A 27,109-nucleotide genomic window follows, 5' to 3' on the forward strand; every position below is an offset into this window, starting at 1 on the left:
TTTGATCTGCATCACAGCGACAGCGTGGATTGTCTCAAAGACCCCAATGGTGGTTGGCTGCACAAAATCCTTGCCCAGTTTGGAATCAGATAAGAAGGATCCATTGATGATATGGCAGGTCGAAGCTGGAAGGTGAGCAGTAGGGTCTATGATGAGGATCTGATTGGTAGTTGGTGTTTGTTATAAACAGATAGTTAAGGGTTAATGTCTCTTTTACCTGTAAGGGGTTAACAAACAGTGAACCTGTAACACCTGACCAGAGGACCAATCAGGAGACAAGATACTTTAAAATCTCAGTGGAGAGAAGTCTTTGTTTGTGTGTTCTTTCTTTGTCCGTGTTCTCTCTGGGTTCTGAGAGGGACCAGACATGTAAGCAGATTCCTCCAATCTTTCTGAAAAAATCTCTAATGTTCTAATTTTCGTAAGTACCAGGAGAAAGGCGATTTTAGTCTTTTGATTGTTTTATTTGCAAATGTGTATTTTGCTGGAAGTATTTTAATTTGTATTTGTGCGGGGGGGAGGCTTCTCTCTAGTGTCTATAAGCTGAAAAACCCAGGGAAGGGTTTGGGGGGACCACAGTGTACCAGGCACTGTAAGTCCTGCTTGGTGGCAGCCTATCAGATCTAAACTGGTTATTAAGCTTAGAAGAATTCATGCTGGTACCCCATCTTTTGGACTCTAAGATTCAAGGAGAGGATTTATATACCATGACAGTGTTAAGCACCAGTCTTCCCACCACAGGGACTCTGCTGTCACATCCTTTAATGGCAGCCTCAACCACCATGGTGTTACAATGAAAGACGTGTAGCTGGTGGGTTAAAAAGGTGAACATACATTCTCAAGCAGCTCGCCAATTACAATCTCTCTCCTGATGTAAGGGGGAACAACGTGCCTCAGAACTGGAAGTCATGGAAGATGAGTTGGTTGGAGAGTTGTGATAATGCACATTGTTGAGTTCAACTTGGTGTGTCAACTGACCCCATACTGGTGTACAATACGCCACTACTAAATACCAGATGGCAAGGGCTGAGGTCCTCAGTGTTGGAGCACTCACTCCCCATAAAGAAGCAGACAGTTTGTTGAGAAGGTTGTTTCATCTTGGCCTTTGCAGCTATCTTGCTCAGGTGGCTTCTGTATGACAGCATTGAGTTGAGGGTCATCGGTCAAGGGTAAGTGAGCTCCACGCAGGCTCATGAGTCCAGTCATATAGAGCTTCTGCTGGATTAGGACTCCAAGTTGAAGTAATTTTAAACGCTGTTACAGCTAAATCAGTTTCAGATACGGTTTGGCAATTAACATAGGCAAAACCATGTAGAGTAATAATGACTATGCTAGATTTGATTTTTCCACCATGTCTGAGAACAGGTGTCAAAGAGTACCTCAACCACTGTTGAACCTGACTGAATCTCTCCATGCTCATGAAGCAAATGAGTTCAGCCTCATGGCATATTGGCCACTTACTGCTGAACACAGTCTAAAATGCAGGAAATTGCAATTAATATCTCAAAATTTGCTAAGGGAGGATTCCTGGAACCCACTTGTATCCTTATATGCCTGCTATCCTATACATTCCTACTTTTTTTTTCCTTAATAAGGGGCTCTCTGTGCTCCAACTTCTTTACAAATGTAACCTTTATTATCCCATACTAGAGATAGGTAACTGATGCACAGAAAAGTTAAGTGACTTGCCCAAGTCCATAGAGTGTCAGAGTATAGAATAAAGCCCAGGACTTTTGACTTCCAGCCTTATATCAGCCCACTAGCCTGACTAAACCATAGCTTCCTAACTGCTTTCTATTAACTCACCTTCAGTCTTTGACACATCTCTTCCATGTAATTGACATGTCTACATGCCCAACTGAATTTCAGTTATGTGATTATTACAACAGTTTCAAATTCCAGTCTAGGTGGGACCTTAACCATGTTCTATAATACCAGGTTATATAATCAGATTAAAATCCCATCTGCACTATAGATTGGAATAGTTATAGTCAGGTTCCCTGACTCAGAATTGTAGTGTACACAGGACCTGTTTCTTCAAATCACTCTCTGACCTCTCGATCCCCTCTACTTGTTTTGATTTGGTAACTATTGAATACTCTGTAATTAATACAACTGAATTAATGTTTCAATGACTAAACTCACACTTCTTTAACTATGGTCAATATAAATCCCCATTTAGCTGAGAGGAAAACTCCATTACCATGGGCTATGCAAACACATGAAGAAAAATGGTAGGTCAAAGTCTGACTCTTCACTCTATCCCTCAGCCAGGGAAAACTGAACTATTATATGTTTATATGTTAGTTAACCTTTTTTATGTACTTTTGTACAGTTTTGATATTTAGATTTGTTTTGAACAAATGCTTTTACTCTTACTGATCATTACCTCCATTTTAATTGTTCCTCCTTTTGAAGACAGTCTTGAATTTTGACCTCTCTATCATGCTTGACAATACACTTAGCAGAAAATTTTAATTTAATTGTAAGTTCTGGAAAGAGAAACTATGTACTGATAGAAAAAACTGTTGCTGCAATAAAAATGTTCCTACTAGCAGCAAGGGAGATCTAGGAAAATGACAGGCCAAGAAATGGACTACATTTGTTGTTGTTAAAATCTTCTTTAATTAAAGTCCCTTTTAATTATAAAAACTACATTGACCCTTATTCCTCATCTTAATGTTATCTAATTGCTCACCAAATTAACTAAAATTACATATAGTTTAAAGCTATCAGCAACAAAGAGCAAGGACCAGTAATTCTCATCAACACAGGCAAAATCATAGGCTAAGTTTAGAGCTGTCAGCTTGCTCTCATTTCAAGAAGTGACACTGCAACTTCCTTAGTTCTACCGCCACCGCCCAAACCAGACACTCCAGCCTTTATCCCCCGAGACCTCGGGGTGGGGGTGGGGGGCGGAATTAAAGGAGAAAGGAAGACAGGTCGGGGAAAGGGTTTTGCAGAAAGAAGTTCTAAAACCCGTCCTGGCGCGACCCCTCCATGACATCTGTGCGCGACTAGATGAAAAACGCGCTGAGAAATGAGAATCACGCTCTCGGCTTGCAGTTGGTGTGTGCGCCGCTGGCCTGGCACGCGAGTTCTGTGTCGCTTGGGAGACAAAAGTGCCCCTGCCTTTTCCGGGGGTAACTACGCGCAGGGGCGCTGCAGCAAGGGCTGCCTCACTCAAGCGAGCCTCTTTCCACACGTTAGTGGAGCCACAAAGCTAGTCACCGCGCACACAGCAGGCAGCTCTGCAGCCCGCTGCGGCGTCCGCGTCAAACATGGCCGTGGCTGGCCAAGGAAACGCCTTCGGCGCGGGGACGTGAAGAGACGCCCTCGACGGATAGAGCTGCCTGTTGCTTGATGGTACCAAGAGGCAGCTGCCACGGGGCGCAGGGGTCATTTCCCCGCCTTACGCAAGGTCTCACTCCCCCTCCCCCCCCCGCAATAATCCGCTGCGCACACAGCACCCCTGCCCCCCAGCGCACACCCCCGGGCAGAGATGGGGCCTGCCGGGCTGCGCTGAGCCGCCTTGCTAGCAGCGGCGCTCTCAGCCAGCGCCGCTGACAATTGGCTTTAAAGGAGGGGCAGGGAAGGCCGCGAACGGCTCCGCTTCAGCTTCTTCCACACAGACGTATTTCAAATCTTAACGGCTGCTGCTCGGCCAGTTTTTGAATGAGGAAGCGGAGCAGAGCCTAGCGCTGCGCCACCTCCAGGGCCTCGCGCCCCCTCCTGACGGGGACCGAGGAGGGGACTCTTGCCTGTGCAGCGAAGGAAAACGCAGTTACTAATCTTGTCCCGCCATCAGATCGGGAGGGGGGCAGCCTCATAACCGTCTACAGCGGCCCTCCAGGCCGACCGCAAGCCCTACTCGCGCGGTGCATTTGGGGGGCTGTAGTTTTCCAGCCCTCCCCGCCCTTGCCGACGCTGCAATGATAGAAACTACAGCTCCCATGAGCCCCCTGCGAGGGGAGCCCGCATGCGCATTGCGGAGCGGAGCCGTAGGCTGGATGCTGCTGTTGTTACATAGGAAACAGCTGAAAAGTCCCCACATGACAGTGGGGGAAGGAGGAAGCGGGGTGACCCTGGGAATGGACGTGGCTTTTACAGAGTGAGGCGCTCGGCCGCCGCAGGGAGTCCCCCAGCAGCCTTGGGCCCCGACTCGAGTGGAGGGGGGCCGAGCGGGGATCTCACTGTGCCCCTTGAAGGAGCCCTTGTTTGCCCTTGGGGAAAGGGTTGTGCACCCTGTTGCGGGGCTCTGTCTGCCGGGGGCCAGGGGGACGGAGGTGACCCTCAGGGGGAGGATCGTGCCCCTGCAGGGGACGCTGCCTTTCTCAGGGGCGGCTGCTGATGGGGCAGATTTAAATCCCTCCCTTGCAGCCAAGCGCACAGACAGCGGGGAAGTTTGATTCAGTCCGGGAGGCAGGGACGGATCCTGCTCCTCTGCCGGACAAAGGGGCAGCGCAGGCGGGTGAGGAGCCCGGGCGGGTCGGTGGCTTCCTCTGCTGGGATCGGGACTCTGCTAGGGTAATGAACGGGTTCGCCCCCGAAGAGGTGACCCAGAGAGGGGGGGATGCTGTTGCCGCCCCCGTCGTTGCTGCTGTTGTGGCCAATGCAACTGGCACCGTGGAGGTGCCGCCGCCGGGGTTAGGTGCCGGTGCCGCCGCCGCCGGTTCCGCAGGGCCCCCGGGTGGTGCTGGCCCTGGGGCTGGGCAGCTGTGCTGCCTGCGAGAGGAAGGTGAGAGGTGCAGCCGAGCAGCCGGTAACGCCAGCTTCAGCAAGAGGATCCAGAAGAGCATCTCGCAGAAGAAAGTGAAGATCGAGCTGGACAAGAGTGTAAGTGACGGGAAACCCCCTCCCCAAAGCCGCTGCGCGCCCCGGGACAGAGGGAGGGTGCCCGGGGGCGGGCGTGAGGGGCAGTCAGGGAGGGCCGGCCGGTGAGTGAGTCCCCTCTCCCTGCAGTGCGCTCGTCGTGGCAGGCGGTCACGGCTACTCCTGCGGGGTCACCGGCCCCGAGCGCCCCAAGGCAAGATCAGCGGCTGATGGGAGCCCTCCCGTATGGGGGTATCGGGGAAGCACCTTGGGGTTTCTGTAGTCGCTATTGACGGGACAATGTGTCTGAGGCGCCGCGTTGCAGCTTTTCGCGCAGGGCGCACTGCACCATCGCTCACCCCCTCCCCGGAGCCTTACTCTGGCCTCAAGAGTCACCCCCTACAAAGGCTTCAACTACTTCCCCCTTCCGCGCCGCAGCGAGTGTGAGACTTCTGCGTTAAACGGGGTTGGGCTTTGCCCTTGGTACGGTCGGCGGATGCTGGAAGAGTGCTTGAAGCTTAAACTGCTTCTGCTCAGTGTAATGGGGGAGAGAGACTCCTGCTCTTTCTTCCTCTTCCCTTCTTCTCCCTCCGGAAAAGTCAGGCTGGTAGTCCAGCGGGAGGCTGTTTGTCCGGCTGCCCCACTACTGCAGAAGAAGCTGGGGGCTGCACGTCCCCCCCCCCGCCGCCCTTCCAGAGCGGGGACTCTGCATGTTTGTGTGGCTGACTCTAGTGAGGGCAGCACACTTGGCCGCTCCGCCGCGTGTTGTAATGCTGCGCGTCTCTCTTTGCCACCGTGTCTTCCGCTTGGCAGCCATCAGGCTCTTCGCAGTGCTCCTCTGTCTGTCCGAGAAATCGCTACAAGCTGTGTAACTGTGCGCAGGCAGGTCGAGCCCGTCTCCCTTCCCCAGTCTGCTGAGACAGAAACACCCTTTGGTAGCAGAAACGTTTGTAAGATTCAGAGCAGTGTTAATCTGCAGAGCAAATGTCTGCCGGTTTCCTTCCCTAATGAATGCTTGTTTCTTCAGAAGAGAAATGCACGAGTATTGGGAAAGGCGATTTATTTTTACTTGACACAGCAGAAGTGTTAGGGGATGCTGGCCCAAAGAGGGGCTTCTAATATGCTTGTTACAGTTACCACCCTCGATAGATTGTGAAAACTTGTGGGAAAAATGAGTTTGGGAAAATGGTTGCTAATTTGTATTTGTGCTTCTGTTGGTCGTTGTGAGCTTTCTCTTTGAATCGTGGTTTATGAGAGAGCTCTTGTGAAGTAAACTTAAGTGAACTCTAAATGGGGAAAGAAAACTGTTTTGCATTAACAAAAGGAAAGCTTAGGACTCCAATGTTTGGGTTTATATGTGTAAAGAAGTTTCATTTAGGCCTCCAATTTGTTTTTATCATCTCAAATTTAACTTTCTAAGTTCTTGATTCCCACCCCCACCCTGTGCACCCACAGCTCCAGTTGAAGCCAGTGGGAGCTACTGGTGCACAGTAGCCCTATGTGTATGTATACATTTCCTCTATAAAAGAACTTCTTGCCAGATTTTTTCAGGTATTTAGGCACTTAACTACTGGCCTCTAATCTCAAAATGAGCTAATTCCTAGAAAAGGGAAATTTCAAAAAATAGATGTGTAAGTCCTTTATTTACAATGACTTTTCATGGACGGTGGAAGTAAAACTAAGGGAATGAGCTGTGAAGTGAAATCAGTGAAATCTTGCTTTTGTTTTTTGTCCATTTAACAGAACTGCAAAGTAATTTTCATACCCCATTCCCTGCATTCTGATGAGTAATGTAAGAGGGCTGTACTTGGCTCTCTCTACAGCTTGTTAATACCAATTTTGAATTGGCTCACTGCAGCAGTACAGTGATACAAAGTGTTTTCTAGGCAAAATGGGATGCAGTAAGTTATAGCATACCAAATTTTATCTTGTGGGTTCTGGTAGAAGCAGAATTCTTAAACTCATAGTTAATGTCACCAGAACCTCTTGCAGTAATTTACCATGAAGTATATCCATCAATGTGTAATTTGCATTATCATGTATTTCCTGGATGTTAGACTAGTGTGGAATTGTGTTTAAAATATGCGTTGCTACTTTTTTAGGCAAGACATCTTTATATTTGTGACTTCCACAAAAACTTAATTCAGAGTGTGCGAAACAGAAGAAAGAGAAAAGGCAGTGATGATGATGGTGACTCACCAGTGCAAGACATCGACACTCCAGAGGTAGCTGAATAGTTGTCCTGGCTGTTGTCATGTAAAACTTGTTCTTAATTGCTACCAAGTCTGTGTTAATGCAATTTTTTCCAATGTTAATTTGTTCAAAGGGTGGGAGAGCTCGTGTTTCACTCACTTCATTAATATTTATGTAATATTTTAATGTTTCTGTATTAGTTGTAATTTGATAATTTAGGATATATAATTATCATATGTAATTTAATTGATATGTTTTCATTTTGTTTTACACACAGTATTTTTCCCAGAAAGGAAAGTTGGAATTATATATATACCAATTTTAACTTTGATAAAGATTTCTCCTTCATAACATTTTTTCCACAGATTCCCAGTGTAGGAGCCATGTGCTTAGCCATACAGTAGCAGAACTATTTTTGAGTAGGAATTGGCAGTTAGAAGGCATACTTAATTCCTGTGATTCCTAACATTTCAGGAGAAGGCAGATTAATATAGGAAAATGGAATTTAAAAGGCATTCATCTTGACTTGCTATGTTCTTCATTTCATAGATTCTAGGGCTGGAAGGGACCTCGAGAGGTCATCGAGTCCAGTCCCCTGCCCTCATGGCAGGACCAAATACTGTCTAGACTATCCCTGATAGACATTTATCTAACCTACTCTTAAATATCTCCAGAGATAGAGATTCTGCAAGCTCCCTAGGCAGTTTATTCCAGTGTTTAACCACCCTGACAGTTAGGAACTTTTTCCTAATGTCCAGCCTAAACCTCCCTTGCTCTATCCTTAGAGGCTAAGGTGAACGAGTTTTCTCCCTCATTCTTATGACACCCTTTTAGATACCTGAAAACTGCTATCATGTCCCCTCTCGGTCTTCTCTTTTCCAAACTAAACAAACTCAATTCTTTCAGCCTTCCTTCATAGGTCATGTTCTCTAGACCTTTAATCATTCTTGTTGCTCTTCTCTGGACCCTCTCCAATTTCTCCACATCTTTCTTGAAATGCAGTGCCCAGAACTGGACACAATACTCCAGTTGAGGCCTAATCAGCGCAGAGTGGAGCGGAAGAATGATTTCTCATGTCTTGCTCACAACCCACCTGATAATGCATCCCAGAATCATGTTTGCTTTTTTTGCAACAGCATCACACTGTTGACTCATATTTAGCTTGTGGTCCAGTGTAACCCCTAGATCCCTTTCTGCCATACACCGTCCTAGACAGTCTCTTCCCAATCTGTATGTGTGAAACTGTTCCTTCCTAAGTGGAGCACTTTGCATTTGTCTTTATTAAACTTCATCCTGTTTACCTCAGATCATTTTTCCAATTTGTTCAGATCATTTTGAATTATGACCCTATCCTCTAAAGCAGTTGCAATCCCTCCCAGTTTGGTATCATCTGCAAACTTAATAAGCGTACTTTCTATGCCAATATCTACGTTGTTGATGACGATATTGAACAGAGCCAGTCCCAAAACAGACCCCTGCGGAGCCCCACTTGTTATACCTTTCCAGCAGGATTGGGAACCATTAATAACTACTCTCTGAGTGCAGTTATTCAGCCAGTTATGCACCCACCTTATAGTAGCCCTATCTAAGTTGTATTTGCCTAGTTTATTGATAAGAATATCATGCAAGACTGTATCAAATACTTTACTAAAGTCCAGGTATACCACATCCACCGCTTCTCCCTTATCCACGAGACTCATTATCCTGTCAAAGAAAGCTATCAGATTGGTTTGACATGATTTGTTCTTTACAAATCCATGCTGGCTATTCCCTTTCACCTTACTACCTTCCAAGTGTTTGCAGATGATTTCATTAATTACTTGCTCCATTATCGTCCCTGGCACAAAAGTTAAACTACGTGGTCTTTAGTTTCCTGGGCTGTTTTTATTTCCCTTTTTATAGATGGGCACTATATTTGCCCTTTTCCAGTCTTCTGGAATCTCTCCTGTCTCCCATGGTTTTCCAAAGAAAATAGCTAGACGTTCAGATACCTCCTATTAGCTCCTTGAGTATTCTAGGATGCATTTTATCAGGCCCTGATGACTTGCAGGCATATAACTTTTCTAAGTGATTCTTAACTTGTTCTTTACTTTATTTTCCAAACCTATCCCCTTCCTATTAGCATTCACTTTAGGCATTCCTTGAGACTTCTCAGTGAAGACCGAAACAAAGAAGTCATTAAGCATCTCTGCCATTTCCAAGTTTCTTGTTACTGTTTCTCCCTCCTCACTGAGCAATGGGCCTACCCTGTCCTTGGTCTTCCTCTTTCTTCTAATGTATTGATAAAAAGTCGTCTTGTTTCCCTTTATTTCTGTAGCTAGTTTGAGCTCATTTTGTGCCTTTGCCTTTCTAATCTTGCCTCTGCATTCCTGTGTTGTTTGCTTACATTCATCCTTTGTAATTTGTCCTAGTTTCCATTTTTTTATATGACTCCTTTTTATTTTTTAGATCATGCAAGATCTCATCGTTAAGCCAAGCTGGTCTTTTGCCACATTTTCTATCTTTTCTGCCCAGCGGAATAGCTTTCTTTTGGGCCCTTAATAGTGTCCCTTTGAAATACTGCCAACTCTCCTCAGTTGTTTTTCCTTGATTCCCACGGGACCTTCCTATCAGCTGTCTGAGCTTTCCAAAATCCACCTTCCTGAAATCTATTGTCTCTATTTTGCTGTACTCCCTTCTACCCTTCCTTAGAATTGCAAACTCTATGATTTCATGATCACTTTCACCCAAGCTGCCTTCCACTTTTTTAAATTCTCAACGAGTTCCTCCCTATTTGTTAAAATCAAATCTAGAACAGCTTCCCCCCTACTGAAATAAAAAGTTGTCTGCAATGCAGTCCAAGAACTCATTGGATAGTCTGTGCCCCTCTGTGTTATTTTCCCAAAATATATCTGGATAGTTGAAGTCCCCCATCACCACCAAATCTTGGGCTTTGGATGATTTTGTTAGTTGTTTAAAAAAAGCCTCATCCACATCTTCCAACTAGTTAGGTGGCCTGTAGTAGACTCCTAGCATGACATCACCCTTGTTTTTTACCCCTTTTAGCCTAACCCAGAGACTCTCAACACTTCCGTCTCCTATGTCCATCTCCACCTCAGTCCAAGTGTGTACATTTTTAATATATAAGGCAACACTTCCTCCCTTTTTCCCCTGTCTGTCCTTCAGATGGGCATTACCTGGGAAAGTGCACTCAGCTGGAGGCTGTGATGCCTGTGAGACTTTCTCCAAAAGGCCCCCAAAAGCACTTCTAAGACTCTGCTTCAGAACTTGCTCCTTCAAGTGTTGTTGGCAATCCATGTGTCCTGAGGGGGTATGTCTACACTGCAATTAAACCCCTGTGGCTGGCCCTGACTTAAACAGGGCTGTTTAATTGCAGTGTAGACATTTGGGCTCAGGGGAGAGTCCCAGAGCCCAGGTTCCAACCCGGGCCCCAACATCCGTACTGCAGTTAAACAACCCCCATAGCCCGAGCCCTGTAAGCCCAAGTCAGCTGACATGGTTCAGCTGCAGGTGTTTAATAGCAGTGTAGACATACCCAAGGTGTCTTCAGGCATTAGTAGTATGGCAAAAATCTTAGATTGGAAGAGGGCAGCTCCCTTTTGAAGGCTCTGACGTAGGGGATGTCCGAGGTCTCAGAATAGTCATTTTTTGCTGAGTCCTGTTTCTGTTCCTTGTAAGATCCATTCATCAGTTAATAGAAAAATTTTATCTAAAATTGCCTTTCCAGCCACATTCCTGCATCACATAGAGGACCCCACAGTGCTTATGGAACCATAGAATTGATATACTCGGAAACTGATTTTTTTTTTTATCTTTTTTCCCCCTGTGGGGTCTGCAGTTCTTGATGCAACTGATCTTGTGCTATAGATTTCTCTGGATCATAAAAAGCAAGTTCCTTGCCAGACTACTGCAGCTGCACTTCCAAAAGAAGCCTAGCTCAGGAAGAGCCTCAGCTGTCAACTCTTGATAACACCAGAGTTTCTTACCCAGGTTTTCGTCTATATGGTTATCGTGCATCTTAGATGTGTGTGGTTGTATGTTCTTCCACTTGTTGCATCAATGGCCTCTTGAATACGAGATCAAGGTCTCCATCGAAGAAGAGGAAGGGTCCTCCAAGGATTCCTTGGCCTCCATCTGAGTTCTCAGGACCAGTATTTCTTTGAAGTGGCTTCTGCACGTTCTCACTGATGGAAAAGGTATCCTCAGCACTGCAAGCTTCTGGAACCTTGTGGAAAGCTTAATCTGCCTTTCTACTCAGGTGGAGTAAAGGCTTCTCAAATCAAATACTGGTTTGGGGAATGGGATTCCGTGAGAAAAATCAGATATATCTAGGGCCCTATTTCACGGTCACAGGATTTTAAAAATTGTAAATTTCATTATTTCATATATTTAAATCTGCAATTTCATGGTGGTGTAATTGTCTGGGAGCCCAGCTCTGAAGGCAGAGCCACCGTCAGTAGCAGGGCAGAAGTAAGGATAGCATGGTACACTATTGTGCTGCTGCCTGCAGAACTGGGCGTTTGGCCAAGTAAGGGTGGCAATACTGCGACACCCCCCCGCCCCAATAACTTTGCAACCCTCCTGCAACTCCCTTTTGGGTCAGGACCCCCAATTTGAGAAACGCTGGTCTCACCTATGAAATCTGTATAGTATAGGGTAAAAACACACAAAAGACCATATTTCATGGGTTGTGACATGTTTTTCATGGCTGTGAATTTGGTAGGGCCCTAGATATAACACATAGGCATCTGATTCTGGGAAGACGGGACAAATGATACACCCCTTCACCATTCTTTGGTTATGGAGGAGCTGTGAGGCTGGCACCATTCCAGGCTTGGCCCGGTCTCCAAGTGTGCAATAGCTTGCCTACTTCGCCTAAAAACTATCATTAAGGTTGCTTCATAATATTAAGGTAATCACTTCATAATTCTCATGACATCAAGATGTTGGTTTTGGAAAGGCAGTGTTGCAATCACTGTTCACCTAGGTCTTCTCAGTCAAACCATCTTCTGAGGGAGGTCACTGCTACTTAATCTCTTACAGTGGGGCTGTGTGGTGATCAAGTCAGAAAAGAGGAAAAAGGGGTTTCTTAATAGTAATGTTTGTTCTCCAGGTAGTGCCCTCTAAATAGATCTTCTGGGAATAGAGAAACTGAGGGAGCATTGGGATGAGGTGTGGGTATTTATATCTGTGGCCTATGAAATGTAGGACTTAAGGAGATGCTACCTCTTGATGGACAATAGTTCTGTGGGGTTCTGGCTATGCACATAGCTCCTGCATTGTGGCTGTGCCGAGGCAATATATTCACAGATCATGAGCAACTGTTCTCTTCTGCCACTCAAAACTAAAGAAACTTGTAGAATGCTAGGTTTCTTCAATCTCCTATTGCACAGGTGTTATGGCACAGCTGTACTATTTCTTGTATATCCTCTCTGCAAAGTTTTGACTATTGAAATACTACTATAGAGCATCCTGTGAGTGCAGTTCTTGACCTTGTATTAATGATTAACTAGTATCATGCCTTTGCTTGGTCATATTAAAGTCAAACTATGGATGAAACTGTGCTGAGTCCACAAATTAGTGCCAAATACGACCCTCCCCACCTAAGAGGGAGAAAAGGTGTGGTGGACATTCAGCACAGAAGTAAGCCTTAACTGTACTTTTAAATATCTTTGAGGGAAAGGAGGAAAGATGAATTCAAAACGGTATTCTATGCTGAATGCCTACTAATGGCTGGCTGGATCAGCAGGATGCTATTTAGCATATGCATATCCCTGAAGTGAAGAAACTAGGCTTCTGCCTTCAACTTAGTTTCCATACTTGTTTAGTACTTCACCTTTTAAATCATAAGTACATTACGATTAATGACAAATTAATCCTCTCTTTAGCTACCTTTAATGATATTCTTCTTCCTTTCTAGGTTGACTTATATCAGTTGCAAGTAAACACACTTCGAAGATACAAAAGACACTTCAAGTTACAGACCAGACCAGGACTTAACAAAGCACAGCTTGTTGAAGTACGTATGAATGTCTGTTCAGTAGCAAACAATGTAATTTACTATTACTTGTGGCTCTGGAAAATGTGATCCTTACCAACATATTAGCATAAGTAGCATATTCTTGTCTTTAGTCAACTATAGCAGTTATCTATAATTGCCACAGTTAATATACCACTGCATTATAATCAGATTGTATTCTGTGCCACAAACTCTTCTCTTTGCATAAAGGAAACATGGATTGGATTGGAAAATAAAATGAAGGTTATCTAGTTTACCCTCAATTATCTAGTCTTTCTGTCCCCAACTCCTGAGCCAGGAGCACTCAGTCAGTTAAGAAAGAAAATCAAAAGTAAAAGCTCAGGTTAGAGGAAGGAAGTCAGATTTAGAAGTATGTAGTCAGAAAGAATCCTGAAGTAGTTTATAGAATTGCAACACTGCTATTCAGAAACATGTAGCTGAAGACAAACAATGGGCCTAAATCTACACTCAGTTACCTCACTGCAAAACTATAGGTTTCAATGACACTGCACCTTTGCAGCTAAAGGCAGAATTAAGTCTTTTATTTTTGCAGTAAAGTTCTAGTATAGTTTTAAAAGTGCAATTAATAGAAATATGGGCACAAGTAATAGTAACAATGTAAAATCTAGGCATCTGATTTCATGTCTCTTCTTGTAAGTGTGTAAACTTGCAAAACTAAGAGCCACAAAAATACAGAAATATCTGTAAGTACAGCTGAATGCTAGCATGTTTGCAAATTTCGGTCTTCTGAAAATATAATTTACTTGGTAAAAGATCAGTATTTTAGTCAAAACAAATCATTTATAATGTGGCACAGCTTTTACTTTTTAAAAAAAATGGGCTCCATTTTGCATTGCAAACACACAGATTTGGAATGCTGTCTGAATCTTCATTGTGTTGTGTCTAGTTTTATGAAATGTTATGGTGAATTGCATTTGTGTGTAGGCATTTTGTAGATCTCTCCGCTAATCAGTGTGGATTAAAGCCAAAATTCTTAAATGTATGCAAGAGGCTGGTCTGTAAAAGAACAGTATGTTGCCAACATTTTTGCAACTGCAAGTATGAGTTTAAAATCAGCACTGTATTTTCTCTTTGTATGCGACTTCAGACAAAGTATGAGCACTTATTAAATTGGCAGAAATGTGACTTGAAATAACTGATTTAGTTGCATAGTATAAAATACTTTATACGGGAAGAATAAAACTATAGGCTACTATAAAACTCTAGCTAGTCTACAACCAACTTGTACTGTTCTGTACTGCCAGACTTCTGGGAAGAACAGTGCGGGCTAAAACTAGCTTTTGTTGCTTCTCCAGTGGCCATGAAGTGCCAGATTCAGTGTTTTAGAACCACCTTTTTCCCAGAGGTGTCATCTGTGATTTCCCCAGCTGATCATCATTTATAGCAAACTTGGTTCTTGGGAATGATGCCAGGAAATTCTGAGCATGTTCATTGAGTCCCCAAATGTCCTAATGCAGTATGGATGCTTTAGTCGGTCAGCTGGAATTGAATTTTAAAGGTACACTAGCATTTAAAAAACATCACCTCTCTAAATGGTTCATTTACTGTCTTCACAAGTAACTGTTAAGATTACTGTAACTAAAAGAGATGGGGGGGGGGGGGTTGGTTTACTTTTGTGCCTTTGACTAAACTGTGTAGTCATTTCCTCCTTCCCAGCATATATAGGTATTTTTCACAGCAACAAGGGAGAGAGTGATATTACAAATCCACAGTAACTGGCAGGGGGAATTGTTTCAGGTACTACCTTTGCTTCCTACTTAGGTACATCTTCTAACCAACAGTCTTAAATTCATAAAAGGTAAAAAAAACATTCAAAAGCAGTTAAGTGAGGTAGGAGCCTTTTTGAAAAATTTGACCAGTTTTAATGGCCGTGACCAAAGCTGAACTTCACCTTTGCTGACTGCTCAGTTATTACGTCTTTCTCTTTATAATCAGGTTAAAAAACCCATGGACAAGCTCATTAACCTCTCCAAAAATGATCAAATGCAGGGCCCTTCCAATATAATAATGATCTGGGATTTCCTATTTCTACTATTGTATTCTACACTCAAGCATTGTACAAACTCCCCAGTACCTTTTGTGGACTCTTACCTCTCTTCTGAAAGGTCAGCTTTGTGTAGCTGAGAAAGCCATGGATTTCACTGGATTGAGTCAATCTGCTGCAATTCATACTTTAGAGTATTGAAATGATTCAATGCCTAATCCTTCTGTGATCCAGACTGTTGGATGGAGGCAAATGTCTTCACCCCTGCTAGTATTGATCTGTTTGATCAAATTTTTAAAAAAGGAATAGAGGTCAGCTCGGTGTTAATTCTGAATTTTAGTTTCCTTATCTACAAAATGTGAACTTGTTCATTGTATATAACCAAATGGCTATTTAATTTCCTAAACTTTCTCTTTATAGATAATTGGTTGCCATTTCAGGACTATTCCAGTGAATGAAAAGGATACCTTAACATATTTCATCTACTCAGTGAAGAATGACAAGAACAAACCAGATCTAAAGATGGACAGTGGTGTTCACTAGGATGGAAAAAATGGGACTAATACTCAAGTTGCAGATCTAAAGACTGTTTTTGACATGCAGAAGCTTTCTTTGTAACTTTTTTCAGAGAACTTGTCTCTGATTTTATTTTTCATGGTCTTGCTGACTCGCTGAAAAACAACTTCCTCTAAAATGAGATTTCCTCAGCAAAAGTATTTTAAATAAATATTATTAATACTGTTGCTCAGGTGTTCATGTGTGTTTGTTTGTACCTTATTTAGTGATTTATTTGTACCTAATAATAGTTTTGGGTTTTACCTACATATATTTAAAGTTATAAAAAATGTATTTTTTTCAATTATAGAAGTATGCTAAGGATTAGTGTGTGAAATGTGTTTTGAAATCATCACACTACAACATGGGTTCTATATAGTATAAAATTTTGCTGTGATAAATTCTAAATGTAGTTGCTCCAAACTGAAGGGCCATAATAGAATTGCTCTTGGCTTCCTGAATAGCAATGACACTTGTAGTTGTTATAAGTCATAAGTATAAATGGCTGCACTTGTATTTTCTTTTAGAATTCTGGTATGCAAAGATCTTAATAGAGGGTTTTTTGAGACCTCTAGTTTCTTCACTTCTGGGATATGCACTGCTAATGCCTCAGGACCATCATGCTACTATATAAAAATGATGGCAGCTATTTAGTGCTCAAATATCCACATGAAGATGGAAAGACTATCACCATTTATAATGGAAAACTTCAGTTTCTTTGAACAATGATTCTCTATTGATCTACATATGCTACTACCTAGAAATCGCATTGGAGAAAGGAAGGCTGCAGAACTCATGCTGTGTTTCAATATTATTTAATAAACATACTATGTTTTGCTCTGGTGAGGTCTGCATTAACTTATGGCTGGAAAATGCATAAAGATCATTAATTTAAAGAATTGTTACCTTTACATATAGCACTTGCATCTAAATGTATATATTTTAGTAAAATTTACAACATTTAAGTGACAGCTATGATACAACACAAAACCTTCTGTATTTCCACTGAACCCTTACCAGAACAATGAAGTTCTGGATGACATGCAATTTTCTGCTTTGTCTTCTGAACTGTGAGGAGAAACAAGTGAGATGGCATCTTAAAACTGAGAAGAATGCAGCATCTCTCTATGTTCACTGAGGCATGGATGACATAAAACTCTGAACATTACTCTTTGATCAATGATGAGCTACCTTCACTTAAAGAAAAATGTGTGAAAGAAATATTATCATTGTTTACCCTGTCCCACATGCTTTTAGATGTGATTTAGCAGGTTCTCGCTGTCCTCAAAAACTTGCTTTTATTCCTGTGTGGTTCTTTGTTTTTCCTTACCTGTAGCACTTCATTGATGGAAATAATCCCCACGCTCAAACTGGCTGTTTCCCCAGTAATTAGCAGTGACGGAATTTCGTTTGCATTTGCAATGTCCCGTGAATTTTCACACTCGTGGTCAAGCTTCGGCCAGCACTGTACAACTAGACGTAGCTATTTGCCTGAATTCAGTACTCATATTCATGGACCTTCTAATGTGCGCGTTCATTGTAATGTTTGTAAACTGCTTTGAAAACTAAGTATTACCTTGAGTGGCACCATCCTACTGATGGAAATAGAGTAAGTTAAATTCAGTAAGATAATAAGTAGGATGCCCAGAATGTGGATGTATTTAAGCTTCTATTGCATCTTAATCATATTACACATGACAGGGCTTGAAATATCTTCTTGGATACTTGACAGGGGTGAGTGGAAACTTTCCTTGGTGCAAGAGGGAGCCAAAAGCCCAAGTTTTGACAGAATCTAAACTTCCAGTCTTAAGCTTCTCCTCTTAAAAAACAAAACATTGTTTCTGGCTCTTAATACTGTGTCAATTATAACCTCCTGCATGAGAGAGGATGTGGTGCTGTCTTTTTGAATCTGCAGCTTGCAGAGCCTTTCCCAACCAGCAGTAGAAGAAGGAAATTGGTGAATTTCGCAAAACTGGTCAATTTTACTGCCACATTCAGAATGCTGTATGATGATGTGAAGGTGACAATTGTCAGTTTTGCTGCTACTGCTTTGGAAAGTTGTGAGCAGCAGAGGCAAGCATAGTGTAATTCAGGTAGAACCCGAAAGAGGGAGGAGAGAGCTTGTCTCTCCACACCTTGCTGATAGATGGCAGGACAAGGCCTTCAAGCTTTCCAGAAATGCCTAGGTTTCAGCAGGTCTTATTTGCATCTGCAGAGATTAACAGTTTGTTGTCTCTGGACTCTGCTCAGGGCTTCTTTTTTGCATAGTTTGATCAGGCTCTGGGAAAACCGGTGAATGAGGAACAGGTAAACTGAGACTTTCTAAAAAATTGCATCTGTCCTGCAGCTGGTCATTGTGAAACTATTTGGTGCAAGTCACTTAATATACATAATTGATTGACTGAATACACATTTATTATCATTTGCATATAGTCCAGCAAACATTCTGACCAACTAGGTACAAGATTACAATAATCCAACCATTATAGATGGCAAAGTTTCTGAACATATTTTGTATTTGATGCAAAGTTGTCATGTAAGTGAAGTATGGTTGTCTATTAGGCAATAGTGATTTTTTTAATACTATGTAATTTACATAAAATGACTACTGCAGAAAGTGTCATTGAAAAAGAATAGCACAAGATAGCTATATTAAATTTTCATATTTTGCAGTAGATATTTTCACACTTTTCCATCTGATTAACTTGGTAGCTCTAGGAATTACCGTATGTTAATGAAAAGAAACATTTAATACTTATGGCATACAGCTTTCATTGGTGTACATGCTTAGAAGGCTAGTCTCTGTGTCTAATTACATACCGGTCTTCTCCTAAAGGGCTATATTAAAGATAGGGAACTAGCATTTTAAGTTACTACTGAATTGTGCTATAGTTCAAACGAGGCCTGATTCAGGGCCCGTTGTCTTCCAAAGTTTTTGGATGAGAATCATCACCAGTAGCTGTTTTACTGAATATATACATTATAACAGCTGTGTACTAAACACCAAAAGTGCAAAGAGGAGTTTAAATAAGGGCCCATTATGGATAACTATTTTGTGAATTTAGAGTTCAATTATGTTTCCATGGAAGCTAGTGAGAGTCTTGCTATTGGCCTCAAGGGGATTAACAAGATTTTTAGACAAAGATTTTCAAAAATAGATGTAAAAGTTAGGATTCTCAAACCTTATTTAGGCACCTAAATAAGTGACCTGATTTTCAAAAGTGCTGAATGCACAGCAGCTCCCACTGATTTCAATGTTACTTTTTGTTAAAGTAATGAAGACTTATTGATATGAAACTGCAGTACAGTGAACTGCTGCTAAGGGCTTCAATGAGTGTAAAACTGTAGTGAAGTGCTATACTGCCTTACAGCAGTTGAGAATTTGACCCTAGATCTTTGAGAGGTGGAATGACAACAGCAGATTTTTTTGAGACTGTCTGGGTTGCACAATGAATTAATGAGGTTTTACCGCACCCTTCTTAAATCCTTCTAATGAAAACTAATGTACCTACCAAGTTAGAAAGGAGAGCTTTACCATTAAAGCTTCAAATCATGGTTCCTTCTATATACAGAAAGGGAAACATATACTACTTGGTACAGTAAGGCTCTGCACTCTAGTACTGTAGAAAGGAATAGATTTTCTATGGACAACATTGTTTATCTCCTGTTGTGAAGTCCTGTGTGTGTCTTCTCACTCGTACATGTGATGCTCATAATAGATTGTTGCAAGGGATCAAAAAAGAGATCTTTGGTCCAAAGAAAATATCTCTGAAAGAAATTACCAGGTATTTCAGTTGTAAGGTCATCATAAGTTATCAGAAACTCTAAAATGAAACTCATCTACAACTGCTTTGCTGTTTTTTTGTTTTGTTTTTGTTTTTAAATACAAACCTGAAGTACACAAGCTTCAGTGTCAGCAGAAACTAAACTTCTGACAGGTGGAAATCCTAGTTCCAATGAAGTCAATGGCAAAACTGCCAAGCATCACAGTGGGGCTAGAATGCATAATTTCCGTTTTACTGAGATAAATTCTCTAAAAAAGATGCATAGGAAATGTGCATATACACAGTTAAGTGAGACTTTTGTACTGAACTCCAAGGTGAGGGTCCTTTGTGGTATGCTAAGAGATCTTTTGCATTGTAGTCTAATAAAATCTTTCTTTATCTAAGATTTAGAAGACTTATTGTGAGTTAGCAAGCAAATATTGTGCCTTATCTAGGTACCTGCAGTGATTCTGGAGGGAAGGGGAAATATGAAAAGTTGCTTTTATTTATTTATGAAAGTTGCTGTTAAACCATGCTCCCTAGTTTAAAAGGAAGTGGGTTGCTGGCAGAGTGACTTTGGAATTCTTTCCCACATAGCCTGATTTATTAACCCTTCAGACATGCTGAAAAGCTCCTTTTCAGGACATTTCAGGAGAGGGTGAGTTTGAGTAATACAAGGGATCAGTGCAGGGATCATGCAGGTTACTGTGGCATAGTAAGGACAGGCTAATATGATCTTATTCTTTGTAGGTTTTAGTTATCTTAGAGCACCTGGAGCAAAAGGTATGGTCTTTAATGTTGAATGAAATAAATATTTGTTAGGAAGTACTCTTACAAAGCAATGAAATTGGGTACGGGTAGTGTAGGGGAAAATATGCCATTATAAACCTAATGAATAGAGCTGAGTGGAGGATGGAAATTCTGTGTAAAAAAGGACTTTGAAATTTGGCTTCATTCAAAATTGAGGGTGGGGGCAGTCTGAAAACTGTGACATGCTCCCAAAAGAAAATTCAGAGGGGAAATTGTTTCCATTTTAGCTTTTTAAATTTTTATTATATAGTATAAAAAATAAAGATTTTGCAACAAAGTAATTTCAAAACAAACAAAAAAAATAAAACGTTTCATTCCAAAAATGGTGAAGCAGCATGTTTGGAAATTGTCAAAAATTTTCCCTGAAATGAAGTTTTGGGGAAATTGACATGATTTCACAAATCATTTAGATTTTGACTGAATTGTTGCACTAAAGTTTTTCCAACAAGCTCTGCTAATGTACAACACTGTCTATGATACTACAAATAGAGGTGGGGGAAATGTTGGGTTTTTTAGATGAATTCTGAATCCTTTTCAATTCAGTTTTTTTCCCCATTCACTTTTCTGCAGACTTTTTATTGTAAATGTCTCTCTTGCAGTAGTTCAACTTATTTAGATGAAATATCTGCACCCACTAATATAGACAGGCAATGACATATTTTGCCATGCAGCAAGAACCTTAGGTCTTTCTCATCTTTTTTTTTTTTTTTTTTTTTTTTTTTTTTTGAAAAACTGGTCTTCACTAATGAGTGCTGAAATTATTGGCTGAAAAATCAAGGGATTAGTTCAAAGAGCCCAATTTTTATATGTCCTGGGTCAATTAAGTAAAGAACAAGGGGCAAAATTCAGCCTACTATAAACTCACTGAAGTAAATAATGTTACATCAGATCTGTAGTGGGATGTGTGATTTAATACTTTAAACAAACTCAATGTCAATCTTCCCCTTTACTTTAAAAAAGCAAATGAAATAATAAGAAAAATGGCCAAGTCTTGGTCTAACTTCTAAGCTTGATAAAACGTTTCATTTCTTTGAAAGGAAAGCTGGTCCCTTAAGTAGTAGTCCATACTACAATGAAATGTAATGAGCACTTGTTATAGCCATAGAAACATGTAAAATTCTGTGTAACAGAAAGTTGCCTTACTTTGGGCAGCAGAGCAATTCACTAAAATTGCAGTAACAGATCATCTCACAGCTTTTCCCTTCCCAGAAGTGCTCTTGAAGATTTCCATCAATGTTTCGAAGACTGGCCACACCTTCTGGGATGCTGTGACAGTTGCGATCTTTTAGCACTTTCTTGTAACAAGAAAGTCGACTCAAAGGCATCATGTTAGTACCAAGCAGCATGCTCAGCAAAACAAGAGCTGATAGAATCTTCATTTTCATCATTCCAAAGCTTGCTTTTGGCAGGAGTGCTAATGAGAAAAGAGGCACATTAGACATGTATTAATGCTGAATAGATCAGTTTTTGTGCAGGTTGCTTAATTCATTTCTCTAGCTTCCATCCAATTTATCCTGAGGATTTTTGGGAGTTGGACCACTGTGCTGGAGAGGATTATTTCCCAGGAGATAGAAGGTATTGCTATTTCACTGTTGTGGAGTTAACTTTCACTGCCCTCTCTGCACCCTATTCTTATTTCTCAATAATAGTCTTTTATTGCTGGCAGTTTTGATGTTTCTTTAGCTTTTCTCCTTCAAGAAATTGCTTTGAGAGAATTTGACCAGCTCATTGGTATGAATGTCTACTTTCATGTAGTTGTATGTGTTTGGAGCATAATAACATTAACAAAGCAGTGTGGAAATGTTCAGATACATTTCCCCAGTTTCTTGATGCTTTTTGGCTCTTTTAAATCATTACAAAATTATGATGACTCTGCTGAAGTTGTTTTATCCTATTTCTCCCAAATTTGGTAGAAATTACATGCTAGCATGACCTACTAATGTGTTATAATCATAGAAGATTAGGATTGGAAGAGACCTCAGGAGGTCATCTAGTCCAATCCCCTGCTCAAAGCAGACCAACCCCAACTCCAACTAAATCATCCCAGCCAGGGCTTTGTCAAGCTGGCCCTTAAAAAACCTCTAAGGATGGAGATTCCACCACCCTCCTAGTGAAATAGTTTTTCCTAATATCCAACCTCGACCTCCTGCACTGCAACTTGAGACCATTGCCAGGGCCAATCGGGAGCGGGAGGAGGAGGGTCATTTGGCCTGGGCCTCAAGCTCAAAGACGGCCTCAAATGTAGACCCTTGTTAATTTTTTGGCATTTGATAAGTTTTCACAACATGTTTTCCTGCACATCCCTATCGGACCAAAATGTGACTCTCTCAGCTTAGAGCTGCAAATTTAAGCAAATAAGAGATGTGATTTGGTAAAGACAATTTTTTTGTTAACTGATATAGATTTTGTCATATTAAAGTGTTAAAAATGTTAATAAATACTAATAAAAATATATTGGTTCTGATGGCACAAGATTAGACTGTGATGAACGTGTCCTCTCAGATCAGCTGATTATATAAACAAACCACTATTAGTGGCTGGTGCTGGATCAAATGCATGTTGAAATGTAGAAAATTGTTACATTTAGTGTCTTTACAGTTTATGTCTAGTTGACTAAGGAATTATTTATGTATGAGAATTCCTCATTATTGTCTTCATATGGTAGCTAAAAGAAGTGACTGGCTGGTTGGTTGAGCCCTAGCTTGGTAGCTTGGCCATCATCATAGGCTTTCAGAGTCTATAGACGCAGATTTAAGGTGAAAATTTGAGAGGACTATCTTGTACAGTGAGTTTCTTGAGGACACCCATTTGAAATTTTTGGACATTATCTCTCTGTCTGTATCCATGTCTGTGTTTATTTTTATATATATATATATATATATATATATAAAAAAAAAAAATCCCCTCTCACCCCTATCTGGTGGTATGTGTCTTCGCTCAACCCCTGCGGGTTCCTCACCAAGAGGCCTGGGAGTTTGAGGGTTCTGCGCAGTATCTAGCTGTTCCTGCACTGCGCTCTCTGGACAGAGAGCTCTGATGTTGTGTCCTGGGATCTGTTGGAGCCACTCACCCAGCTTAGGAGTCACAGTCCCGAGTGCTCCTACACCACTGGGACCACTTTGGCCTTCACTTTCCACATCCTCTCTAGTTCCACTTTCAGGCCCTGGTACTTCTCCAGCTTCTCATATTCCTTCTTCCTGATGTTGCGTCACTTGGCACTGCTATATCTATCACCACCACTGTCTGCGGTCCATGTTTATTACCATGATGCTGGTTGATTGGCCAGTACCTGCTGTCCGTCTGGATCTGGAAGTACCACAGAATCTTAGCCCTGCTATTCTCCACAACCTTCTGTGGAATCTCCCATCTGGTCTTGGAGGGTCTAGCCAGTACGCATGTGCAGATGTTCCTGTAACACAATGCCAGCCACTTGGTTGTGCGCTTCAGTGATGCTGTTCCTGCCTGCATCTTACATCCTGCCACTATGTGTGGACTGTCTCTGAGGCCTTGCACAGCACCTGGGTCCTCTCTAGTGTGGGTAGACCCTGCTTCAATGGATCTGGTGCTCAGTGCCTGTTCCTGTGGCTGCTATGATCAGTGCCTCAGTGCTGTCTTTTAGTCCAGCCCTTTCCAGCCACTGGTAGGATTTCCCAATGTCAGCAACCTCAGCTATCTGTCGATGGTACATCCCATGCAAGGTCTTGTCTGCCATGGCAAACTTGTTCGCTTAGTCTTCCTCCCATGTCTGCGCTGCCTCAGGCATCTCTCAGCGGCGTCATCTTTGGGGCCATCTTAAGATGTACTCCTGGATGTTCGCGGGTTCATCCAGGACAGTGGCTTTGACGCTCAACAGCCCCGCCCGCCTTCTTTTCCGGCGGTATACAGTCTCTGGGTGTTGGACCTTGGGGTGGAAACCTCCATGCATTGTGAGGAGCTTCCGGGTCTCACATCGGCAGCTTCCATGTCCCTCCTTTGGCCAGCCACTATAAACGGCAGGGTAATCTGATGACCGCAGGGCGTATCGTTGTATGGCTGGATCTCGTTCTTCCACTGGAGCTGCTCTCAGGACCTGTCTTATCCTTTGGTGATACTTGGATGTTGCTGTCTTCCTTGCTCCTCCATCGTGGTTTCCATGAGACTGTGGACGCCAAGGTACTTGTAGCTGTCTGTATGTCTGCTATGTGGCTCCAAGAGTTTGCAGACATCCTGAAAGTCATCTTTGTTCTTTCTGAGCGGGGACTGGCTTTCTTTGGTTCCCCGCTGTGTAGTTCCACACCATAGTTCTTAATAACCTCCCTCTTCACTACCATTCCGCCTCTTCACTCCCCAGTCCGAATGACAATCCCGATATCCTCACTGTAGATCGGGTCAGGTGGATAAGCGATCGATGTCTCGTCAGTCTTAGCATATATCTCAAGCTGTGAGAGCAGCTTCCTCTTTACTATGTTGAAGCGTTGGGTAACTAGCTGTTTCTCAGTAAGTGTGGATGTAGGTCTTTTGTCCATCCATAGCCCCCTCATACGTTTCATGTATCCCTTCTCATTAGGTCTACTGTTGTTGTAGCATTCCATCAATACCAGGTTCTCTTGTCTCGTCCATGAATGGTTTGTTCCAGTAGCCCACTTATCGTCAGATTGTCCTGGTTCCTCAACATCTGGCACAGACCTTGTTAATCCGGGCGACGTCCGAGCCAGCATGACTCTCCTAGTTCATGTCACTCTCATATTTGAGGTAGGCAGGTGAAGCGTTAGGGGGTCTTTTGCCCAAGGGCCCCTTACTGGAAAGTTGGGTACCAACCAGGATTTGAACCCCGGTCTCCCGTATCAAAGGGCAGCGCTCTTAACCACTACACTTCAGTCGCCTGGAGATAGATAGATAGATAGATAGATATATAGATCTATATCTATAGCTATATAAAGAATAAAATGTCATCCCTTTGTCTTCAGCTCAGCCTGTTATAATATAATTTGTGTGCTTGAGTTTTGATTCAGTGATAAAGATAATAACCTGTCTGACTGTTTCATTTTGTGTTCTTAATTAGTATTCCTTCGTTTTAAGTCTTTTCAGCATTTGTGTGACTCTCACTGCACAGGCTCTGAATTTCAGTCTATTCAGAAGCACATGTCCAAATTTGAATGCATTCTGATGTCATCTTTGTGGATGAAGCTATTTAAAATGATCCACCAAACTAATCTAATATTCGAAGCACGCACTACTACACTTGATGTTGAGACGGATAACATTGAAAGTCTTATCAATGACAGTCAACGGATTCGTGGACAATAGGATGTGATCCTGACTGAGTCCAAATTAGTAGCACAGAATATTGGCATTTCAGCTGAGTTTTCCACCAGTTGCTACTTACCTACTGAATCTGATGCCGAGCAGCATTATAGGGTCAGTGTCTTCCTTGTCATCATTGACTCTACTCACTCAAGTCTTATTTGTCAATTTGACTCACTGTGAGTAATTTCTACTTCTTTGGGTTTCTTTTGCAGTTCAACAGACTGAATAATGAAGATCTACTTTCTGCAGCTGAACAATTTCAGCAACAGTACAACAAAGAAATCTCAAAAGATCTCAGTGACAAGGTCATCTTCTTCAAACAAATATATTCCATTAACTTTAAATTAGATTGCAAGCCAAAGGAATTGCTTCAAGAAATACTTGAACTTGGACTCTCTGGGGTGTGTCCTATTATCACAATTGCATTGCGTACTTTTGTCAGTTTGCCTGGTGAACACAACTTCAACATGTTGAAGCAGGTGAAGAACCATCACTGTTCAGCTATGGGACAAGAGCGTTTGAATGGGTTCTCCATGCTTAATATCAACTGTGACATTACATGAAAGTTAGATTTTTCCTCAATAATTAGTGCAGTTGCACAGAGAGAGGCTAGAAAAGTACTTGTTCAATAAAAAAATATTCAGATTATGTCTCACTCTTTTTTTGGTGCTCTATTTTGTTTTCATGTGGCATCATTTTTTATTTTTATTATGACTAGGGGCCTCAAAAGCTGGAAGTGGCCTGGGCCTCTCCGGACCTCTGAGAGGGCCTGACCATTGCTCCTTGTTCGTCATCTGCCACCACTGTGAACAGCCTAGCTCCATCCTCTTTGAAACCCCGCTTCAGGTAGTTGATGGCTGCTATCAAATCCCCCTTCACACTTCTCTTCTGCAGACTAAATAAGCCCAGTTCCCTCAGCCTCCCTCATAAGCCATGTGCCCCAGCTCCTTAATTATTTTCGTTGCCCTCCACTGGACTCTCTCCAATTTGTCCACATCCTTTCTGTAGTAGGGGTCCCAAAACTGGACACACTACTCCAGCTGTGGCCTCACCAGTGCCAAATAGAAGGGAATAATCACTTCCTTGGATCTGCTGTCAATGCTCCTACTAATGAAGCCCAATATGCCATTAGCCTTCTTCGCAACAAGGGCACACTGTTGACTCATATCCAGCTTCTCGTCCACTTTAATCAGCAGGTCCTTTTCTGCTGAACTGCCACTTAGCCAGTCTGTCCCCAGCCTGGAGGAGTGTCATAAATAGATAGCTAAGGGTTAATGTTTCTTTTACCTGTAAAGGGTTAACAAAGGGGACCAAACACCTGACCAGAGAACCAATCAGGAAACTGGATTTTTTTCAAAACTCAGGGAGGGAATGTTGGGTCTGTGTCTTTTGTCTGTCTCTCGGCTATGAGAGGCTTCTTTCTATCTTCGAGCGTCTAATCTTCAGTTTCAAAGTTGTAAGTACAAAGGTAGCAAAACAATAGGCTTTTATATGTTTTGTTTTGTACTTACATGTGTGTAGTTTGCTGGAATGGTTAAATTGTATCTCTTTTTGAATAAGTCTGTTTATTCATATTTTTCTTTTAAGTAATAGCCCTGTGTATTGTCAACTTAATGCAGAGATCATATGTTCATGTGTTTTTTTTCTTTCTTTTTTATATAAAGC

The 27,109-nt window shown here is 42.1% G+C and overlaps 2 protein-coding genes across 2 annotated transcripts in view; one reads left to right on the forward strand and one right to left on the reverse strand.

Annotated features, from left to right (window-relative positions):
* The first annotated feature begins 428 nt into the window (after positions 1-428).
* On the forward strand, positions 429-15,772 carry SAP30 (Sin3A associated protein 30). Its single transcript, XM_032780193.2, has 4 exons — positions 429-4,836; positions 6,915-7,037; positions 12,926-13,024; positions 15,450-15,772. The coding sequence occupies exons 1-4, from the start codon at positions 4,531-4,533 to the stop codon at positions 15,570-15,572; spliced, it is 651 nt and encodes a 216-aa protein (XP_032636084.1). The 5' UTR covers positions 429-4,530; the 3' UTR covers positions 15,573-15,772.
* Positions 15,773-15,848: 76 nt separating this feature from the next.
* SCRG1 (stimulator of chondrogenesis 1) overlaps positions 15,849-27,109 on the reverse strand; it is an 18,421-nt gene continuing 7,160 nt past the window's right edge. The window contains exons 2-3 of the mRNA XM_032780192.2: positions 21,302-21,572; positions 15,849-19,352 (exon numbers count right to left, since the gene is read on the reverse strand). Of these exons, the coding sequence (XP_032636083.1) occupies positions 19,295-19,352; positions 21,302-21,546 (303 nt within the window). The 5' untranslated portion in view covers positions 21,547-21,572 and the 3' untranslated portion in view covers positions 15,849-19,294. The remainder of the gene's footprint in view (positions 19,353-21,301; positions 21,573-27,109) is intronic.

Source organism: Chelonoidis abingdonii, chromosome 5 (genome assembly GCF_003597395.2).
Source record: "Chelonoidis abingdonii isolate Lonesome George chromosome 5, CheloAbing_2.0, whole genome shotgun sequence".
Classification (NCBI taxonomy): domain Eukaryota; kingdom Metazoa; phylum Chordata; order Testudines; family Testudinidae; genus Chelonoidis; species Chelonoidis abingdonii.